The sequence below is a fragment of the Microtus pennsylvanicus genome, chromosome 5, assembly GCF_037038515.1.
Source record: "Microtus pennsylvanicus isolate mMicPen1 chromosome 5, mMicPen1.hap1, whole genome shotgun sequence".
Lineage (NCBI taxonomy): Eukaryota > Metazoa > Chordata > Mammalia > Rodentia > Cricetidae > Microtus > Microtus pennsylvanicus.
In genome coordinates, this window is record NC_134583.1 from 116,336,190 (window position 1) to 116,357,390 (window position 21,201).

Sequence of the window (21,201 nt, forward strand, 5' to 3'; positions counted from 1 at the left end):
CTCACCAGTCCATGGAGCACACTCACCAGCCCAGGAGCACTCTCACCAGTCCACGGAGCACACTCACCAGTCCACGGAGCACACTCACCAGTCCATGGAGCACACTCACCAGCCCAGGAGCACTCTCACCAGTCCACGGAGCACACTCACCAGCCCAGGAGCACTCTCACCAGTCCACGGAGCACACTCACCAGCCCAGGAGCACTCTCACCAGTCCATGGAGCACACTCACCAGCCCAGGAACACTCTCACCAGTCCACAGAGCACACTCACCAGCCCAGGAGCACTCTCACCAGTCCATGGAGCACACTCACCAGCCCAGGAGCACTCTCACCAGCCCATGGAGCACACTCACCAGTCCACGGAGCACACTCACCAGTCCACGGAGCACACTCACCAGCCCAGGAGCACTCTCACCAGCCCAGGAGCACTCTCACCAGCCCAGGAGCACTCTCACCAGCCCAGGAGCACTCTCACCAGCCCAGGAACACTCTCACCAGTCCATGGAGCACACTCACCAGTCCACGGAGCACTCTCACCAGTCCACGGAGCACACTCACCAGTCCACGGAGCACACTCACCAGTCCACGGAGCACACTCACCAGCCCAGGAGCACACTCACCAGTCCACGGAGCACACTCACCAGCCCAGGAGCACACTCACCAGTCCACGGAGCACACTCACCAGCCCAGGAGCACTCTCACCAGTCCACGGAGCATACTCACCAGTCCACGGAGCACACTCACCAGTCCACGGAGCACACTCACCAACCCAGGAGCACTCTCACCAGTCCATGGAGCACACTCACCAGTCCACGGAGCACACTCACCAGCCCAGGAGCACTCTCACCAGTCCATGGAGCACACTCACCAGTCCACGGAGCACTCTCACCAGTCCATGGAGCACACTCACCAGTCCATGGAGCACACTCACCAGCCCAGGAGCACTCTCACCAGTCCACGGAGCACACTCACCAGTCCACGGAGCACACTCACCAGTCCACGGAGCACACTCACCAGTCCACGGAGCACACTCACCAGTCCACGGAGCACTCTCACCAGTCCACGGAGCACTCTCACCAGTCCACGGAGCACACTCACCAGTCCACGGAGCACACTCACCAGTCCACGGAGCACACTCACCAGTCCACGGAGCACACTCACCAGTCCACGGAGCACACTCACCAGTCCACAGAGCACACTCACCAGCCCAGGAGCACTCTCACCAGTCCACGGAGCACACTCACCAGCCCAGGAGCACACTCACCAGCCCAGGAGCACTCTCACCAGCCCACAGAGCACACTCACCGGCCCATCACTTCAGGCTTAAGGCCTGGCCCATTTCTTCCAGAACATGCAAACTATTAGGTAAGCCAATTTTTCAAAACAAGGTTAAAACAAAGACCAGATCTAGGTCGAGAATGACACAAACTGGTTCCAACAGCGAAGCTGGACAGATCCCAGAACCCTAACTGACAACACTGCATTGGCTGGAGAGATGGGTCAGCTGTTAAAGCTCAGGCTCACAACTAAACGGGCTTTTTATTATTGAAAACCCAAAGGGGCAAACTAGTGCCAATAATTCCGGATTCGGTCACTTGTCAGCTAGTTGACATGTCACAGCTTTGTGGACGCTGCAGCTTGATTTTGGTGTTGACACATGTGGTCTTTTGGCACAGGGAGAGTAGAGATGCTGACGAGAGAGAGTATTTATGCTGCAGCGTGTCTCCAGAAAGGCAGAGCAGAGGACAGAAAACACACAGCAAGCCACCTCACTGCTGAACTTCCAGATAAACTTGAGAAAAATTCTCCAGGGCAAGGCTGCTATACTCATAATTTGGTAAACAGAAGGTTCTCCTTGTTTTCAGGTTATTTCAGTCCCAGGACTGACTGGAAAAAAGTTGAATTTTCTTCAGTTTAAGAATATGGATTTAGCTGGGCGGTGGTGGCGCATGCCTTTAATCCCAGCACTCGGGAGGCAGAGGCAGGTGGATCTCTGTGAGTTTGAGGCCAGCCTGGTCTACAAGAGCTAGTTCCAGGACAGGAACCAAAAACTACAGAGAAACCCTGTCTCGAAAAATCCAAAAAAAAAAAAAAAAAAAAAAAAAAAGAATATGGATTTAGTCACATCCTGGAGGGCATCAAAGTATCAGTGATACTTTTTTCTTACTTTATTGCTTTTTTTTTAAGACAGAGATATAAGCGCTGGCCACACCAGCCTGGACACTCGAGCTCCATCCCTGGAACCCGTGTGGAGCCAGAAGGAGAGAGCTGACCACACAACGTTGTTGTCTAACCTCCACATACATATCATGCACACACAAGAAAATAAAAATGGAAAAAATATTTCTTTTCCTGTATTGTCACTGAAATAAAAACAATCATTACTTATAAGGTTTTCTGGCACTGTTGGTAATGGACCAAAACAAGGGTCCACAGCCAACAAGTGAGAGAGAAAAAGATTCTACTCAGCTAAGCAAAGCCTCAAAAAACTGGGAGAATGAAATCTTAGCACAACAGTCTGGAAATAAGTCATAGTTCTCCTGTGTTGAAAAAAGAGTGACCAATGAGGGCAAAACATAATGCTAGCAGAAAGTAAAGTGGGCTGAGCCCCGCCAGGACTGCGAGGACTGCGAGCCCCAGCCAGGACCGTGAGCCCCAGCCAGGACCATGCAGTACAGCCGGCCTCAGCAGCTTGCCCTTGTCTTCGGATCTCTTGCCTTCCTGGTGCTGCGCAACTGTGCTCCCCACACTTGAGGGCTTAGATGCAGGAAGGCTGGGCGTCTGCAGGAGCCAGATCACGAGGCTTCATGAGAAACCTCCAGTTCCTCTGACCCTTCTCAAGCAGCAAAGGTGACAGTGCCATCACTCTCCATGCTCTGGAACCTGCGTGGCAGGATCGAGGGGATCTGGGTTCCCCTAGCTCCTCATAGCTCAGGCTTATTCACAGATGACGTAAACCTACCTGAATGACTTCCTCTGGGATGGCTTCTTGCTTGTACTGGGTTCCATACCACTGCTCTGTGCGGTCAGTTTTCCCTTCAAATGATTTGGAAACTATTGCCACCCTAGAGACAGAGGGAGAAAGCAAACAGAAGCAAGCCTGAAAACTTATGGTGCAAATGTGTACGGACTCTGACTCATGAAAACGGAAGTAATGGTCAAGAACATATTGGGCCTCATCCTAGTTCACCTCCTGTTGCCCTGTAAACGCCAGGACCAACAGCACAGTGGGGAAGGAAGGGTTTATCTTGCTGGTCACAGCAGGAACCTGGAGGCAGGAATAGGAGCAGCTGGACACACCCACATCAACATTGTCAGGAAAATGGGCCAACCACTGACTGTGAGCCAATCTGATAGAGGCATTTTTTTTTTCCATTGAGGTTCCCTTTTCTCACAGGACCCTAGCTTGTATCAGTCAAGTTGACAAAAATAACCACTTCGGGCCTCTTAAAACCCAAAAGACAAGCAACACATGCACAGGCTTTTGAGTACAGCCCATTATCCTCTGGGTATAACCCATCGTTTCTAGTGAGAAAGGTTACCATAGGAAAGAGTCTGTTAGGTATGCTATTGACTAATTTAAAAGAACAGCTAGGGGAAAAACAGAACAAAGAACAGGGATGTGGCACCTCTTTGTAATCCCAGCTGGGTGGGGACATCATGATTTGGAGGTTAGCCAGAGCTACATAGTTAAGACTCATGTCTCAAGAAAAACAGCAGCAACAAAACCAAAGTAGTCAGGAAATAGTCTTTACATCTAGGCAGTGGTGGTACTTGCCTTTAATCCCAGCACTCAGGAGGCAAGAGGGTGGGGTGGGGGGTGTCTCTGTGAGTTCAAGGCCAGCTTGGTCTACAGAGTTCCAGAACAGCCAGGGCCACACAGAGAAATCCTGTCTTGAAACAAAAACAAAAACTTCTACTAATAATGAAATATCTACAAAAGCCTATTCCTGCTCAGCACAGCCCAGGCTCAGTGAACACTGATGGTTAAAAAAGCATCATGGAGTGATCACACAGACATCAAACGTGGGCTGGAGGAGCAGCTCAGTGGGGAAGACATGCCCAGCAGCTGTGAGGCTGTGGATTCAATCCTTAGCACAGAATTAGGAGATCAGGGCCCTCCACTGCCCCACAAACTCAAAGCAACCTTTACCAACTTGTTATCTTCTGTTCTGTGTTCTTTTCCTACCAGAAACTAACACCAAATTTGTCTACTCCGTGCACACTGGTCTGCCTGCTGCTAGAGGAAAGAACAAAGAGAGACACCCATCTTCGGAACTTAAAAAGTCTATCTTTGATGAGACACCGGAAACTAGCTAAAGGAGAACTCAAATGGGAATAGTCAAAAAGTGTGTTTTGAATGAGAAATGTCCTCCATAGTCTGAGCATTTGGATGCTTGGTCCCTAGTTGGGAGCCCTGTTTGGGTATGTGTAGGAAGTGTGGCCTTTCTAGACGAAGTATGTCACCAGGGATGGGTTTTGAAATATTACAAACTAGTGCGTTTCTAGTTTGCTCTCTCTGCTCCACAGGTGCAGGGCAAGATGTGAGGCCTCAGTTTCTCGCTCCTGCTGCCATGCCTGCTGCTTGCTGCCACAGTTCCCTGCCTTGATGGGTCTCAAGCCTCTGGAGCCAAATCAACTCTTCCTTCTCTAAGTTGCCTTGGCCATGGTATTTTGGCACAGCAACAGAAAAGTCACTAATACAAGGAGGGAAGGTAGAGGTGAAATGTCCAAAGGCAAAGACGATTCTAAGACACACTGGGCTGAAGATGTAGGTCAAGAGTGGAGCACTTGCTTATCATGAGACATGCTGTGAGCTGGACGTCAAGCACTGAGGAATAAGGAGCTAGGGGAATGGAAGCCTTTTATCAGCAAACTTCCATAAGCCTTTCCTGGGGAGCAGCGTCAGCAACACTTCTGTCTCACCTGTCTCAACTGAAATCGTTACACTTCCACCGGCACACCAACCCCTCACAGGGACAAAGCCAGTTTTGAACCTTTTTGAATTGAGGATTTCAAGCCAACTGGCATGAAGTCAGAGGTTCTGCTTCTCCCTTCCGGTCTGCCATGGAAACCCCCAAACAACCTAGGCTATTGCCAAGACAATAGGCTGCTCTCCACAAACTGACAGTAAGACACCCACACAACTCAATGAACACTGAGAAAGAGAGAGCTGGTACCTACGTAGAGCTTCCACCCCCAGGTTCTAGTATTTATGATATGAATAGGTACTCTGCAGGTCACCTAAAGAGAAATGTAAACCCAACCATAAAACCATTGATCGACACTCTGTCCTACCTACAAAATATGTTAGGGCAATGGTGGCATAAACGTTGTGGTAGTAACCAACACATGTCTGATTGTCTTAAGGCCCGATCCGTCAGATGGAACTCATACCTGACACTGCCTGGGTGACCAAGAACCAGACGCTAGACAGCCCAGAGACCTAGGACAAAACCAAATACTACTGGGATGATGATGATGATATAAAATGACTCCTAAGGATATTCCGCTGTACTCACAGATCACGCCTTACTCAGCCATCATCAGAGAAGCTTCCTCCTGCAGCAGATGGGAACAAATACAGAAACCCACAGCCAGACTCCTGGACCTGTAAATGAGTGGGTCTCTGATTCTAGTGCCTTCTCTTGGGGCTCTTTTATTTATTTTCTTTTGGCTTGGGGTTTTTTTGTTTTTTGTTTTCTTTCTTTCTTTTCTTTCTTTCTTTCTTTCTTTCTTTCTTTCTTTCTTTCTTTCTTTCTTTCTTTCTTTTTTCAAGACAGGGTTTCTCTGTAGCTTTGGAGCCTGTGTCCTGGAACTAGCTCTTATAGACTAGGCTGGCCTCAAACTCAGAGATCTGCCTGCCTCTGCCTCCTGAGTGCTGGGATTAAAGGCATGCACCACCACTGCCCGGCATCTATTGGCTTGTTTTATCCAACTTCATTTATCTTATCCTATTTTATTTTGTTGTGTTTCGTTGTTATCTCCTAGAAGTCTGTTCTTTTCTAAAGACAGACAGAGAGTAGATCTGGATGGGAGAGGAGGAGGGGAGGAACTAGGAGGAGTAGAGGGAGGGGAAACTACTCAGATTATGTTGTATGACAAAAGAATCTATGTTGAATAAAAGAGGGGAAGAAAAGAAAGAAGGCTAGAATGCAGGCTAGCTATGATGTCAGGAATGCAGCACTGGAAGGGTTCCTGATTACAGATATGAAAAGACAGTGTAGTTTCCAGGGGATGACTTCTCATGGACTTTTGCAAATAATGTCTGAGAGAAAATGAAAAAGAGTATAGTGGTATATTATTTGTGTTTTAATAAATCAAGCTTGACTGAAGATCAGAGGGCAAAGCAGTCACACTAGTTAGCCACACAGGTGGGGAATGGTGGCACACAAATTTAATCCCAGCACTCAGGGATACGGAGGCAGATGTATCTCTGTGAGTTCAAGTCTACCCTAGGCTACATAAAAATCAATCCAGAAACAGATCCAGGTGGTGGTGGTTCACACCTTTAATCACAGTGTTTGGGAGAAAGAAGCGAAATGGCTAGGCGGAGAGAGGACTGTAAAGGGAAAGAGACTGAAAGTCACTGGAGTGTGGAGTCTGAGACCTGGAGACAGATCTCGCCCCTTCGATATGAAGATCTGGTGGAGGTAAAAGGTCTCTCTAGTGGCTTGGCTGTTCTGCTTTTCTGATCTTCAGTTTGAACCCCAGTACCCCAGTATCTGTCTCTGGGTTTTTATTGTTCATGCTACAGAAGAGGTCTCACAGGTAATCAAAAGAAGTGAAAAACAAGCCAAAATTCTATTGACAAAACAAAATCAAACAACAGCAGCAAAAGGCAAGTGCTGAGGAAACCCAGACTTATGAAAAATGCTGAATCCTGTGTGTGTGCAAGCACGCACAGGTGTGTGTCCATGTGCACACCTGTTTGTGTGTTGTGTGTGTGAGCATGCACAGGTGTGTGTGTCCATGTGCACACATCTGTTTGTGTGTTGTGTGTGTGAGCATGCACAGGTGTATGTGTCCATGTGCACACATCTGTGTGTGTGCGAGCACGCACAGGTGTGAGTGTGTCCATGTGTACACCTGTTTGTGTGTTGTGTGTGTGAGCATGCACAGGTGTGTGTGTCCATGTGCACACATCTGTCTGTGTGTGTGTGTGAGCACACACAGGTGAGTGTGTCCATGTGCACACATCTGTTTGTGTATTGTGTGTGTGAGCATGCACAGGTGTATGTGTCCATGTGAACACATCTGTCTGTGTGTGTGCGAGCACGCACAGGTGTGAGTGTGTCCATGTGCACACCTGTTTGTGTGTTGTGTGTCCATGTGCACACATCTGTCTGTGTGTTGTGCATCTTATTAACCAGAGTTCTCACTCCAGCCACTATATGTGTTTCTGAAACTAAGAAGGAATTACTTAAACTAAGAAAGGAAGAATAAAAATGAAGCTAAAAGCTTGAGGAATATTTAGTCAGCTTTTCTTGAACCCTCTAGCTTGAATTCTGAAGATAAGCACAGTTCCTACTACCTAAAGGAAACTTTTTTTTTTTTTTGGTTTTTCGAGACAGGGTTTCTCTGTGGTTTTGGAGCCTGTCCTGGAACTAGCTCTTGTAGACCAGGCTGGTCTCGAACTCACAGAGATCCGCCTGCCTCTGCCTCCCGAGTGCTGGGATTAAAGGCATGCGCCACCATCGCCCGGCCTAAAGGAAACTTCTAAGAGAACACATGGCCTAAAGCAAATTGTGCTAATCTCATGTTAAAGGAGACAATGCCTGTCTTACTAAATTATCTTTGGAAACACCATGGATTTTTACATTGTGCCAGTGAACCAAATTCAAAACAAACAAACAAACAAACAAAACAAAACACTGATGCTCAGGACAGGTGATCCAAGTGGGTCAGATAAAGTCACAGCTTCACGCACAAGTGTGCATGTTTCATGACACGCGAGGAAGTAACAAACGCTAATTAACAGAGTCATCGGCTCATCTTCTTTTGGAAAGGTTGAAGGATATGAAAAGAGACAGAACACTAGAGATGGGCAAATACCTGTGTTTTTAAAAAAGGGAATAGACCCTGAACACCATAAGCCTGTGACTTAAGCAGACTACTGACAGAATTCTACAGCCAATGGTTAAGACTCTGAAAGTGATCAGAAGACGGGACCCAAGTAGATTCATCATGAATAACAACTCCCAAATTAATAGAATCATTTATGATTTGAGCTAGGCACACAGCAAAGATACTCCTGCTGCATTGAGATGGAATATGATAAACACATCGAAGGCATAAAGGAGAGTAGAAACAGGTAATGCCCATGGACCAGCAAACAGTAACAATGCTAAAAAGAAATGTCTCTGCCTTAATACTTAATGAGTTCCATTATCAGAGGAACTTAGAGCTAGGACAGTAAATACCTAAGTGATACACGTAAGCTACAGACTGGTACGGTGCAGCCAACAACCTCTCACGTTTTGAGGAATTCCTTTCCTGGTTGCAATGTTAGATTTCTCTCACTGGGATTTAAAAAGTAATTATACCTTTGAGTAAAATAGTTTCTCGCCTGGCAGCTGACTAGATTATCCCAGCTGTTCTGCACTTCCTGAGTGACCTGCCGCAGTTATGATGAGAGCAATCACAGAGTCTAAGCCTCCACAGGAAAAACACTTTCCTTCAAAAAGCAACGGTAACAGGAAAAGGAGTCTTAAAGTCTAATTGCAAGAGATATCAAATTTAGAAACATGCAATGTAATCAAAAGTAAAACACCGACTCCAGCACGTTCACATCTAAAAGCGTTGGTACTGACAAGCAAATGCTATTTAAATCACAGGTTTTCAAGGGTATGTGTGTGGGTACACATGCTACCTTGTGCATGATCAGAGAACAACTTTGGGGAGGCAGTTTTTTCTTCCACCTTGGGATCAAACCCAGGCCACCAGGCTACCATGGCAAGTCTGTTTGCTTGCTGATACACATGGGGGTCCTGTATATTCTTTTTGTTTGCTTGTTTTGTTTGTTTGTTTGGACAGGCTGACCTCAAACTTGCCACCACACCCAGATGTTTTGGAGAGGTTTTGTTTACTTTTGGTTAAACTCCTAAGTATTTTACTGGTTTAATTGTTTGGTTGGTTTTTTGGTTTTTTGTTTTCCAGAGTTTCTCTGTGCTGCCCTGGTTGTCTTGGAACTTGCCCTGTGGATCTGCCTGCCTGTGGGATTAAAGTCCTGCGCCACCACTACGCAGCTGGCTTTGTTGTTTTGTAACTATTTTAACCTCCTCATTTTCTCAGTTGCTATACGCAGTAATGTGTCCAGGAGACCAACTCCAGCCTGCACTTGTGCCGCCTCACTCGACAGCATATGAACCATGTGGACTCTGTCACATCCCGTCTAGGAACGAGCGACTGTTTACTTCAGGATCAACTGTCAACTTTATTATTCGCTGAAAAAAAAGGAAAGTTCTGGACTTTGCCATTCTTCAGTATTTAAGTAAATTATTTTACACTGAAGGCAATGCTGTCAGAGGGGAGTGATAGCCCACAGATGTTAGCTTCCATTAACAACCAGTTTTTGAGTAAGATTTTCCATATTATAATCAGATATTGAGTACTTAAGGATTAGACAACAACTATGGCAATAAAACTGACTGGGAGTCAGGTGTGGAGGTGTTCACCTGTAATCTCACACCTAGGAGTCGAAGAAAGGAGGCTTAGGAGTTCAGGTTTATCCACCTTGGACTATGGGAGTTTGTCTTAAAAAAAACAAAGACTGGTGTAGTTATGCACTCCCGCAATTCCAGTTTCTAGGAGGCAGAGGTAGAAGAACCTATGTAGTTTTGAAGCAGTCAGGGCTATAAAGTGAGACCTCCTCTTTCAAAAAACAAAACGGGCTGGAGAGATAGCCAGAAGCTAAGAGCACTTGCAGCTCTTCCAGAAGACCCAAATTCAGTTCCCAGAACTCACAAGTGCCTGTAACTCCAGTTCTAGGGGATCCAATGCCCTCTGACTTCTAAGGGCACCCACATACATGTGGCACACACCACACAAAAGACACGTACAAATCAAAATAAATCTCAAAAACAAACAAAAAACTGAACACAAGACATACTGTAATTTGCTGTGATTGGCTATATGAAACAGATTTAATTTCTGTATGGTCACATAGCTTATTTCCATTCGGAAAGATTTCTAAACTTTGACTCTTAATGAGTTTTTTAAATTAAAAACTAAGGCATTGTATTAATCCTTTAACAAAGCTTGATAATAATCTGTACTTTCTCCATTTCATCACTAAATAAAACACTCAACTAAATCTAGCTCCAGATGGACAATGTCAGAGGTGTGCTGGTGAGAGGACACCTGCGTGTGTGCACCACTGTTGCACGCCCCTCCTGGTGGGACACCTGTGTGTGCACACCACTGTTGCACACCCCTCCTGGTGGGACACCTGCGTGTGTGCACCACTGTTGCACTCCCCTCCTGGTGGGACACCTGCGTGTGTGCACCACTGTTGCACTCCCCTCCTGGTGGGACACCTGTGTGTGTGCACCACTGTTGCACTCCCTCCTGGTGGGACACCTGCGTGTGTGCGCTACTGTTGCACTCCCCTCCTGGTGGGACACCTGCGTGTGCACACCACTGTTGCACTCCCCTCCTGGTGGGACACCTGCGTGTGCGCACCACTGTTGCACTCCCCTCCTGGTGGGACACCTGCGTGTGCGCACCACTGTTGCACTCCCCTCCTGGTGGGACACCTGCGTGTGTGCACCACTGTTGCACTCCCCTCCTGGTGGGACACCTGTGTGTGTGCACCACTGTTGCACTCCCCTCCTGGTGGGACACCTGCGTGTGTGCACCACTGTTGCACTCCCCTCCTGGTGGGACACCTGCGTGTGTGCACCACTGTTGCACTCCCCTCCTGGTGGGACACCTGCGTGTGTGCACCACTGTTGCACACCCTCCTGGTGGGACACCTGCGTGTGTCTGCTACTGTTGCACTCCCTCCTGGTGGGACACCTGCGTGTGTGCACCACTGTTGCACGCCCCTCCTGGTGGGACACCTGCGTGTGCGCACCACTGTTGCACACCCCACCTGGTGGGACACCTGCGTGTGCGCACCACTGTTGCACACCCCACCTGGAGGAACACCTGTGTGTGTCTGCTACTGTTGCACGCCCCACCTATGGGAGCGGAAAAACCTTCCATTCATCTGGTATGAGATGTTAAACCGAGTTTGAATTTGGTTTTTTTCTTTCTTTTATGTCATTTTTATCACTGGACTTGCAGAGAGGGTGAATAAAGAGAGGTGGGTTAGTGTTGGTTTATTAGACTATTCTCTACTTTTGCAGTCAATTTTATATTGTATTTTGAGACAAGCTTTTATGTAACACAAACTGGCCTCAAACTCACTAAGTAACTGGACTGGCCTCAAATGCTTGCATCCCAAGCACTGGACTCATGGGGGAGCACCATCGTAACAGTCTTGTAAAGACTGAAGACGTTCAAAGGCTTGGGGATGCACACCACTAGTCACAGCACTCTGAAAACAGCCAGGCATGTCTCTGAGTTTGAGGCCAACCTGGTTTACATAGTGAGCTCCAGGCCACCCAGGGCTACATAATGAGAGCCTGTCTCAAAAATAAATAGAAATAAAAGCGTTTTAATCACAATTGTGAGTTCTGAGATTCTAAATATGGGAAAAGTTTAGTGTGTGATAGCACAATCTGCAGGTGACTCACCGGACATTCTCTGGTCTGAGCTTATCAAGAACCATGTCTATCAAGTCGGGTCTAAACTCTTCCAGCAGATATTCAGCTGTGAGCACTCCATTCAGGGGATAATACTGTGGAAAGGGAAGGTAGAAACAGTTAGAAGTAAGGTTATCTCAGAGATTAGTAAAGTAGGCAGATTTCTAAAAACTAAGTTTATTATTTTATACATCCCTTCCCTTCAGTTTGTTTTATTCCATTGACAATCACTCTGTGGCCCTAAGCGTTACTCTGTTGCCTACCACATCCTATATTCTACAGTGCTGGAGACTACACTAGGGTCTTGTGCAAACACAGCAGACCGTTCCTCGGACACCCCTGGCCCAACCTGTCACATCCTTAAGTCTCACGATGTGATGGTTCTGCCAAGTACACTGGCAATCTTTATACTTATATTACTGAGGTAACAAATCATTGTTTTTTGATGGGGTGGAAAAGTAAGATCTTACTCTGTAGCCCAGGCTAGCCTAGAACCCAACATCTTACCTCAGCCTCCTACAAGCATGAGCCACCACACCTGGCTCTCTATTTTTTTTTGAGGAAAAATACAATAGTTCTGTTTAAAAATTGATATTTGCTAATATAGAAAAATTGAAAATGAAAGACACCTACAGGATTTTTAATATATAGTACACATATTTTTATAAACAATTTTCTCTCAAATTTCTATGAATGAAATCAAATAAACATTTATAAAATTATAGAAAGAAATGGATTATATTTTGGCTTGTATACAAAACTATTATAGATGGTTTTGTCATTGTTTTAGTAAAAGTAATTTCTGGCTGGGTGGTGATGGCTTACATCTTTAATCCCAGTACTCAAGAAGGAGAGGCAGATGGATCTCTGTGAGTTTGAGGCCAGCCAAGTCTACAGAGCAAGTTTTGAATTGAGTTTTCAAAACCCACTGTGGGGAAGGAGGCATACAGCCTTGAGTTTGACCCCAACACCACATAACAAATAATGTTTAAGATGCATGCCTTAAAAAAAAAGTCATTGAAGCTAGAAAAGTAAACTATCATGGAGAACAAAGTGAAAAATGGAGCTAAGAGGCCATGCGAGCAGCACAGTAAGAAATGACAGTAGCTCAGACTAAAGCAGGAACAAGGGAAATGGGGAAAGTTGACGATAAAAAATGTTCGCAGAGGGAGCACTTGACAGAGGCTGTGGGACTGGGAAAACAAAACAAAACAAAAACAAAACAAAACAAACAAAAAAAATGAGAAACGCCCATGTAATGAAAATACCACAGAGGGTGATTTTTAGGATAAGGAGCAGTAATATTCTAAACATATCATCAAGGGTTGCCCAGAGCTAAAATGTCTGTTTTTATGAGTCCCAACTGTATCATCTGTGTAGTACTGTAGTAACACATACAGGAGTCTAAAGATCCTACACACCACTGTGAACAGGAAAATCAACTTACATGCAATTTTCCTGCAATCTTGGATGTATAGCCTCGAGGTCTCTCTTTATCTTTAAACCTAAAAGCAACAGCATTCAAGTCCTAAAACAGAAAGTTAACCAATTAGACATAAGCCAATTATTAGTCAGAAATGCATTTTTAATGCTTTATTTGAACTATAATTTTATCCTCATTACACTTACGAACAACTGGCAGTTCTTGATTTAGGAATGTATTAAGACATGAAAAAAAACCTTAAAATTTATCAACACAGGCTTAAAAGAAAAATAAGTAAATAATTCTAAATGAAGTAACCCGAGAGGAGCCAGCCCTAGGCATGACTGCACAGGTTAGGAAGCAGAAGCAGGAGGATCAGAGTCAAGGCTGGCCTAAATGGCACAGCATTAAAAAACAAACAAACAAAACAAAAAAAGGTTCAACTGCCTAAATCGCTAAAAACGATTGGTCAAGGTATCAAAGAACTGTGTACAATCTGTGAAATCCAAAAATCTCACAGATGATGATTTGGAGACTTGTTCAAAGAAAATCTATACATTAGAAATTATTGTCATAATTTCCACAAGCAATAATTATAAATTTTTATGATGTTTAATAGGATATTTTTCAGGCTGGAGATATAGCTCAGGGCAAGGGTGTTTGCCTAACACGCATGAAGTATAGCGTTTGATCCCCAGCACTAGAGGGAAAAAGTTACCCAATCCAAAATTTGTGTCAGAATTTTGAGAGGTCTTTATATATAAAGTATTTTCTTAATCCCCTTTTTTAAAAGACATTGGAAATTTGAAAGACGGCTGGGCGGTGGTGGCACACACGTTTAGTCCCTGCCTCTTAGATCTCTGAGTTCAAGGCCAGCCTGACCTGTAGAGTAAGTTCCCGGACAGCCAGGGCTATGCAGAGAAACCCCCTCTCAGAAAAATAATAATAAGCCGGGCAGTGGTGGCACATGCCTTTAGACCCAGCACTCGGGAGGCAGAGGCAGTCAGATCTCTGTGAGTTCGAGGCCAGCCTGGTGTACAAGAGCTAGTTCCAGGACAGGCACCAAAGCTACAGAGAAACCTTGTCTCAAAAGAAACCAAAGAAAAAGAAAGAAAGAAAGAAAGAAAGAAAGAAAGAAAGAAAGAAAGAAAGAAAGAAAGAGAGAGAGAAAGAGAGAAAGAAAAAATAATAATAAATAAAAATAAAATAATAAATAAAATTGAAAGACAAATACTTTATGTTCTATATATTAAAAACAAAAAAAGCCAGATATGGTGATGCACACCTTTAATCCCAGCACTCGGGAGGAAGAGGCATAGGTAGAGTGTTCTGTGGGTTCGAAGCCAGCCTGGTTTACATAGTGAGAGCCTGTCTCAAAAAGGGGGATGGGAGGGAAATGGAAGCTTTTCTACACAGCTAATAAAATCACTTTGAAGAACATAATATTATCCATGAAACAACTTATTGTTTCTCATAGCGTTCACTGTAGAGCTTCATCACCAGATCTAAGAACAACAGACTCTGTGCAGCTTCGGGCAGAAAGCAGCGCAAACCCTGGGAAGGGCCAGCTCTCCTCCAGGGACTAAATAGTACCCCAACTAACAAACCAGTCTGCCACTTCTAAGCCTGAACTAATACAACTATGCATTGCAACATTTAGACTTTAGGGGAAAACGAAGTTTAACTGGGCCTTAAAGTTAAATTAGTTCACATATATTTGTTTTTGAAAAATAGATTCCTTAAGAAAAATTTTGGTGAAACAAAAGTACCTTGCACTCTTGGAAAACCCATTCTTGAGGTCCTTCTGCACGTAGCTTCTGAATGTATTGAAACATGTGCAAAATTATATCTTCAACATGTACTGGAAAAAAGGGGCACACTTAAAAACCATTCAGTCCTTGAATCCTTCAAGCATGGATCACTCCTAAGGGAAGTCAGGCAAGTGGAGGTGGTCCCGTTCAGAAAATGGAGTCCTCACCTCCCTGAGTCTGGTTCAGATATCCCCCACACAGCCCTCTGGACTCACAGATATGTTACAGAATAGACAAGTACACACTTTGCCAATAAAACACAAAATCAATTATTAAGGGGTAAGGATTATCACAAACAGAGGCCAAGTTACACATGAAAAATACAATGGAGAAAGTGTATGAACTAAAGTGTTAATGACTTTTCAACATAAAACAAACCTATGGCATGAGGAATTACAAAATAAATCCAACTAATACTTACACAACCCTTCTTCAGTTAAGTCTACATTGATGATGAAAAACATAAAACCCCGGGCGCCTTCCTTTTGTCCACCAACCAGGGTATTTACCCAGCCTGCAATAGTCCAAGAAAAAGACAACAAAACTAAATGTGTGGCTTTTCTTCTTAAAAAACTGTATTTATTATTAGTAGTAGTATCTATTTTTGGTTTTTCAAGACAGGGTTTCTCGGTAGCTATGGAGTCAGTCCGGAACTAGCTCTTGTACACCAAGATGGCCTCGAACTCACAGAGATCTGCCTGCCTCTGCCTCCTGAGTGCTGGGATTAAAGGCGTGCACCACCACCAACCGGACAAAAACAAAACAAAACAAAACAAAAAAACCAACTGTATTTGTTATCATGTGTGCATGGAGTATGTGTGCATGGTACACACGTGCCAGAACACAGGTGAAGCTCAGAAGACAACCTTGTAGAGGCAGGTCTCTGCTTCAGCTCTACGTGGGACAAAGGGATCAGGCGCAGGTCATCTGCCTTGTGCGGCAAGCACCTCCCATGATGGCACATGATGCCAAGCCTGGCTTCCTTATAAGGGATTCTAAAATGCTCATACTAGAGCTAGGGATATAGCTCAGTGGTAGAGTGCTTCCTTTACATATATGAAACCTTGGTTTCAATCCTGAACACTACATATGCACACACAGAATCCCTATTTTTCTATTTAACATTTTTAAAATATTAATTACGTGTGTGCATATGCATACGTGTGTGAGTGAGCTGAAGTTATGGGCGCCTATGAGCTGTCTGAGGAGTGCCAGAATCAGAGCTCTGGATCTCTGATAAAGACGTAAGTGCTCAACCTTCCTAACGCTGCCTGCAACCCTTTGCAATCCTGCATGTTGTGATGATTCCTAGCCATATAACTATCTTCATTGCTGCTTCCTAACTGTAATCTTGCTACTGCTGTGAATCGTAATATAGATATCTGTGGTTTTTTGATGGTCTTAGGCGACCCCTAGGAAAGGGTCATTCAGCTCTCAGAGGGTCAAGACCCACAGATGAGACCCACCACTCTAAGTCATCTGTCCAGCCCCAGCATTAAAAGAATTTAATTCTGTGTATATGTAGGAACATGCATGTGCCACAGTATGCAGGCAGAGATCAGAGGACAACTTTTGTAAGCTGATTCTCTCATTCCACCATGTGGGTTCCAGGATGTGACTTTAGGTCATCAGGTTTGATAGACAGCAGCATCTTTACTGGCTGAACAATTTCACTGGGCCGTGGGAAAGGATAGACAGGAGTGTTGTTGCTTTTTCCATCATTAGTTTTTTCTTTTTCTACTTTCATGTGTGCTAATGCATGCTTACATGTGTACGGGCACATATATGTGGGTGCATGTATATGTAGGGGACCAAGGTCAAAGTGCTAGCATCCTAAGTCACTCTTCTGCCTTATTCATCGAGGTACTGTACTATAATCAAACCTAGTAGTCTCCCTAGCCAGTTTGTTCTGGGGGCCCCTGACTGTCTTCTGAAACTGGAATTTTAAGCTGACATGTGGGCTCTGGGGAATCTGAACCCCAGTCCTTATGCTTGTATGGCAAGAGCTTTAACCACTGAGCCATCTCCCCTGCCCCCAATTTTTTAATTGCATATTATTTTTCTCTCTTTGAGCACACACACATGTGTATGTGTGGGGGGGTACCATTTGTACCTCAATATGCTGTGGAAATCAAAGGACGGCCTAAGAGAATCAGTTTCCTACTTCTACCCTAAGTAAGTCTTAGAGACTGAACTTACATGGTCAACCTTGGCAGCAAGCCATCTCACCAGCCCTGAAACAAAGATTAGCTATGTAGTTTGGGCTAGACTGGAACTAGCTTAGGCTGGCCTTGGACTTGCTGGAATTTAGGTGTACATCACTACTGCATCCAAGTAATAGCCATACTATATAGTTGAAGAAATTAAAATGGATCCTACAGGAAAAGAATTAGCCCAGAAAGCAAATCAACCCCCAACAGGAAATAGACATGTGCTTAAATGTATACAGTAGCACACAGTAAGTCCTGAATGGGCTTTGGAAAGAATCTCCATTCTACGTCCCACAACTTTCTGATCTAATGGATTGAAGTAGGTAAATAAGCAATGTGGCTAGCCTCTGCCTTTCAAGTGCCTTTAATCCCAGCACTAGAGAGGCAGAGGCAGGTAGATTTCTATAAGTTTAAGGTCAGCATGATCTACAGAGTGAGTTCCAGGACAGCCAGGGCTACACAGAGACAAAAAACAAAAACAAACAAACAATTAAAAAACAATTGGTACAGATATGGTTGGGGGGGGGAAATCCATCACAGGCCTTTCTTTTTTGATTTGACAGACTGGTCTGAACCAGTGGCCCAAGCTGGTCTTGAACTGGTAATCTTCCTGCCTAGGCCTCCTGACAGGCTGGATCACAGGGATATGCCACAGCACTCAGCCGAGCTAACATCTTAATCCTTCTGTACAGCACAGTTGAGTATATGGCCCAGGGGCAGACCATTTGCCTAAGGTACAAAGGTCTGGGTCCAATTCCAACACACATGATCATAACTTTTGAAATAGCTCGCCTTCACTGATCTCGATGGTGTACAGGTTTGTGGAAGGAGCCCCAGACAAAAGGTAGAAACACTAACAATGACTGCTTCACTCAAGATCGCAAAGTGTCATCTAAAATTCTTCCTTCCTAGGTGACAATGAGGGACTGAGTAAAAGATGGGGGTACTACATTCGGGGTGCTGCCCAAAAACACTTACCCTTTGACTTTAGTTCTGACAACAGGCTCCCGGGACCTTCATGCCCAATTAGATGACCAAGATAATGACCGGGATTAGATTTGTAGTACTGCTGAAGGTCTGGGATGGGAAATGTTACATAAAGATTCCTAATATCCTTAATAGGTACTATTTTATAAAGTTGCTGGGGAGGAAAAAAAAAGACAAAAGACAAATTACAAAATGTTTGCCTCATATGACGTTTACAGCGTGAAATACTTACTGATAATGAAAAGTACTGGTTTTGGTTAATTACCTGCCAGACTGCGAAGAAGTGACCACAAAGAAATAAAATGAATCGGGTTCTCTTTCAGTGCGATTTTATTATATGGGCTAAGCGTGGTGTCCTAGATCCTGAGGCAGCTCTGGATACGTGCCTGCTGGCACTGACAGTTTAATAGCCTGCCAAGGTCACAGCTACCCAAACTGCTCTAGGCATGCAAAGATCAAAACATGCTGGTGTGTTGTTTATTAATACACATTCCTAACACACATAAAATTGATTTGATTGCCGTGACAATTACATTCACAAAGGGAAAAGAACAGAATTATGTGCACGTACTCTAAGATGTTCTTCTTGGAAAGGGTGCTCGGGAAATTCAGGCAAAGGGACATTTTTGTTCTCCACTTCAGAAAATAACTTCACCACCAGGTCAGTCAGGTCATCTAAAGATTCTACAAGAAGCAGAGAAAAAGCAGAATTTACCAATCAGAACTTGAAGCACAGATAGGATTTCGGCCTTAGGACTTCTGAAATGTTTCATAGTTTTAAAAGAAAAACTTGGAAAAACAAAAAGCCCCTGTGTGCGTGATGAAGATGAGCAGTCAGAGCCCACTACCTACACCACGTCGGAAGTCTCTGTGCAGCACTGAGAGCCGTGCCTGACCCACAGCCACTTTTGTGTAGGTGTAAGTATCCAGACATTCCTCACAATACCTTATTTTGCACATATATTACCCATATATATATATATATATATATATATATATATATATATATATATATCCTTGTAACAAATGTAAAACAAATATCAAAGACAGCAGAATACTAGCTGTGCTCCTGGCTGGCTTGAAACTTACTTTGTAGACCAGGCTCACCTGGAATTCAGAGACCCACCTGCCTCTGCCTCCTAAGTGCTGAGATTAATAGTGTATACCTCCACAACCAACTACTTAGATGTATTTAGGAAAATGTGTGTAGCCAGACAAAAGGCAGACCAAGGATTAGTTGTTATATGACAAGTGACCTGGAGAATAGACGGAATATATTTGATACAAGAGCTGTCAGATGGGGGCTGGAGAGATGGCTCAGCGGTTAAGAGCATTGTCTGCTCTTCCAAAGGTCCTGAGTTCAATTCCCAACAACCACATGGTGGCTGACAACCATCTATAATGAGGTCTGGTGCCCTCTTCTGGCCTTCAGGCACACACACAGAAAGAATATTGCATACATAATAAATAAATTAATTAATTAAAAAAAAAAGAACTGTCAGATGGCCTGTCATCCCAACTAGAGGCCCACTTTGGAGTTTTTTGAGTTCTAAACCAGTCTGGTTATTTACTTCTTTAAGAATTGAAGGAAAAAAAGGGTTAGGGGACATCTTTATGCATAGTGGGCTGTCAAGTTCAAGTACTAATGACAGTGGAGTCCTTCAAACAAGGTTCTACCAAATACGCTACAATTTCTCTGTGTTTCTACCCTTAAAGCACAAACCACAATGGAGTTTAAAACACACACACACACACACACACACTTATTTATTTTATGAGTGTTTTGTCTGCATGTATGTATGTGTACCACATGCATGCCTGCGGCCTATGGAAGTCACTGGAGTGTGTCAAAAGCCCCTGGAATTGAACCTATAGATGGCTGTGAGCCATCTGTGTGAATCCTGAGAACCGAACTCAGGTTCCCTGCCAAAGAATCAAGCACGGAGCCATCTCTCCAGCGCGCACAATGGTAACTTTCTAAAGGTAAGGCGTCTGAACCGTCTGGCTTTCCCACCAAGCTGAGAGCGCCCACAGCCCAGGGAACTTTGTGATGTCTGTGCTTGGTAACTTCGGTGTCTATATTTGATCATTACTTATTTGACAAATGTTTGGACAGTTGGTGCTGCTACAGCTAGAACAGCTACAGCAAAGACAGAAAACAACATTTTTGTTCTTTTGTGACAGAGACCCTTACACATGGCTAGTTTTCCTCTTATCCCCATCTATTGAGACAGTAAAAGATGGTATTTCTGCCTCACGTCTCTGTAACGTGAGGGCGCCTCCCTGAGAACTCACAACTCTACTGAGCTCATGCAGAAGCAGTTAGGTTGGAAGTGACGTGTACTGACCAGGAAAATGGAACATCTGATCTTTTTAGATCCTCACGCTATCACTTCTGTTAAATCAAAAACACTGAGGGCAGAGCTCAAGTTTAATTCAGCTAGTGCCATTAGGTTGTTGGGGGATATTCTATCACACTGTGAACCTGGAGTTTGCATTTGCATTTGCATTAATTAAATAAAACTAACCTAGGGTCAGGAGGCTGCATTAGCAACTAGGTGACAGAAAGCACTTCAGAGGGCATCCGGAGAAACAGACAGACAGACACAGGAAGTAGTAGGGTGGGGTTTTGATGGAGGAAGGTCATTGGTTAAAATAAAAGAAGCTGCTTGGCTCTCATTGGTTAGGAGATAGGTGGGAAGAGTAAACAGAACAGAATGCCGGGAGGAAGAGGAAGTGAGGTCAGACCCTACAGCTCCCTTCTCCAGAGCAGACGCAAGAGAGACGCCATGCTACCTGCTCCAGGGAAGACGCACGCTATGAAGCTCCGACCCAGGATGGACTTAGGCTAGAATCTTCCCGGTAAGCGCACCTAGGGCCGCTACACAGATGATTAGAAATGGGCTAAATTAATATGTGAGAATTAGCCTAGAAGAGGCTAGATAGGAATGGGCCAAAGCAGTGTTTAAAAGAATACAGTTTCGCCGGGCGGTGGTGGCGCACGCCTTTAATCCCAGC

The 21,201-nt window shown here is 44.6% G+C and overlaps 1 protein-coding gene across 2 annotated transcripts in view; it reads right to left on the reverse strand.

The window, feature by feature from the left end:
• Ide (insulin degrading enzyme) overlaps positions 1–21,201 on the reverse strand; it is a 96,760-nt gene that overhangs the window by 30,152 nt on the left and 45,407 nt on the right. For both annotated transcript variants that reach the window (XM_075973916.1, XM_075973915.1), the window contains exons 6-12: positions 18,755–18,867; positions 18,175–18,337; positions 15,408–15,500; positions 14,945–15,036; positions 13,200–13,280; positions 11,744–11,847; positions 2,965–3,067 (exon numbers count right to left, since the gene is read on the reverse strand). In XM_075973916.1, coding sequence (XP_075830031.1) covers positions 2,965–3,067; positions 11,744–11,847; positions 13,200–13,280; positions 14,945–15,036; positions 15,408–15,500; positions 18,175–18,337; positions 18,755–18,867 — 749 coding nt within the window. The remainder of the gene's footprint in view (positions 1–2,964; positions 3,068–11,743; positions 11,848–13,199; positions 13,281–14,944; positions 15,037–15,407; positions 15,501–18,174; positions 18,338–18,754; positions 18,868–21,201) is intronic.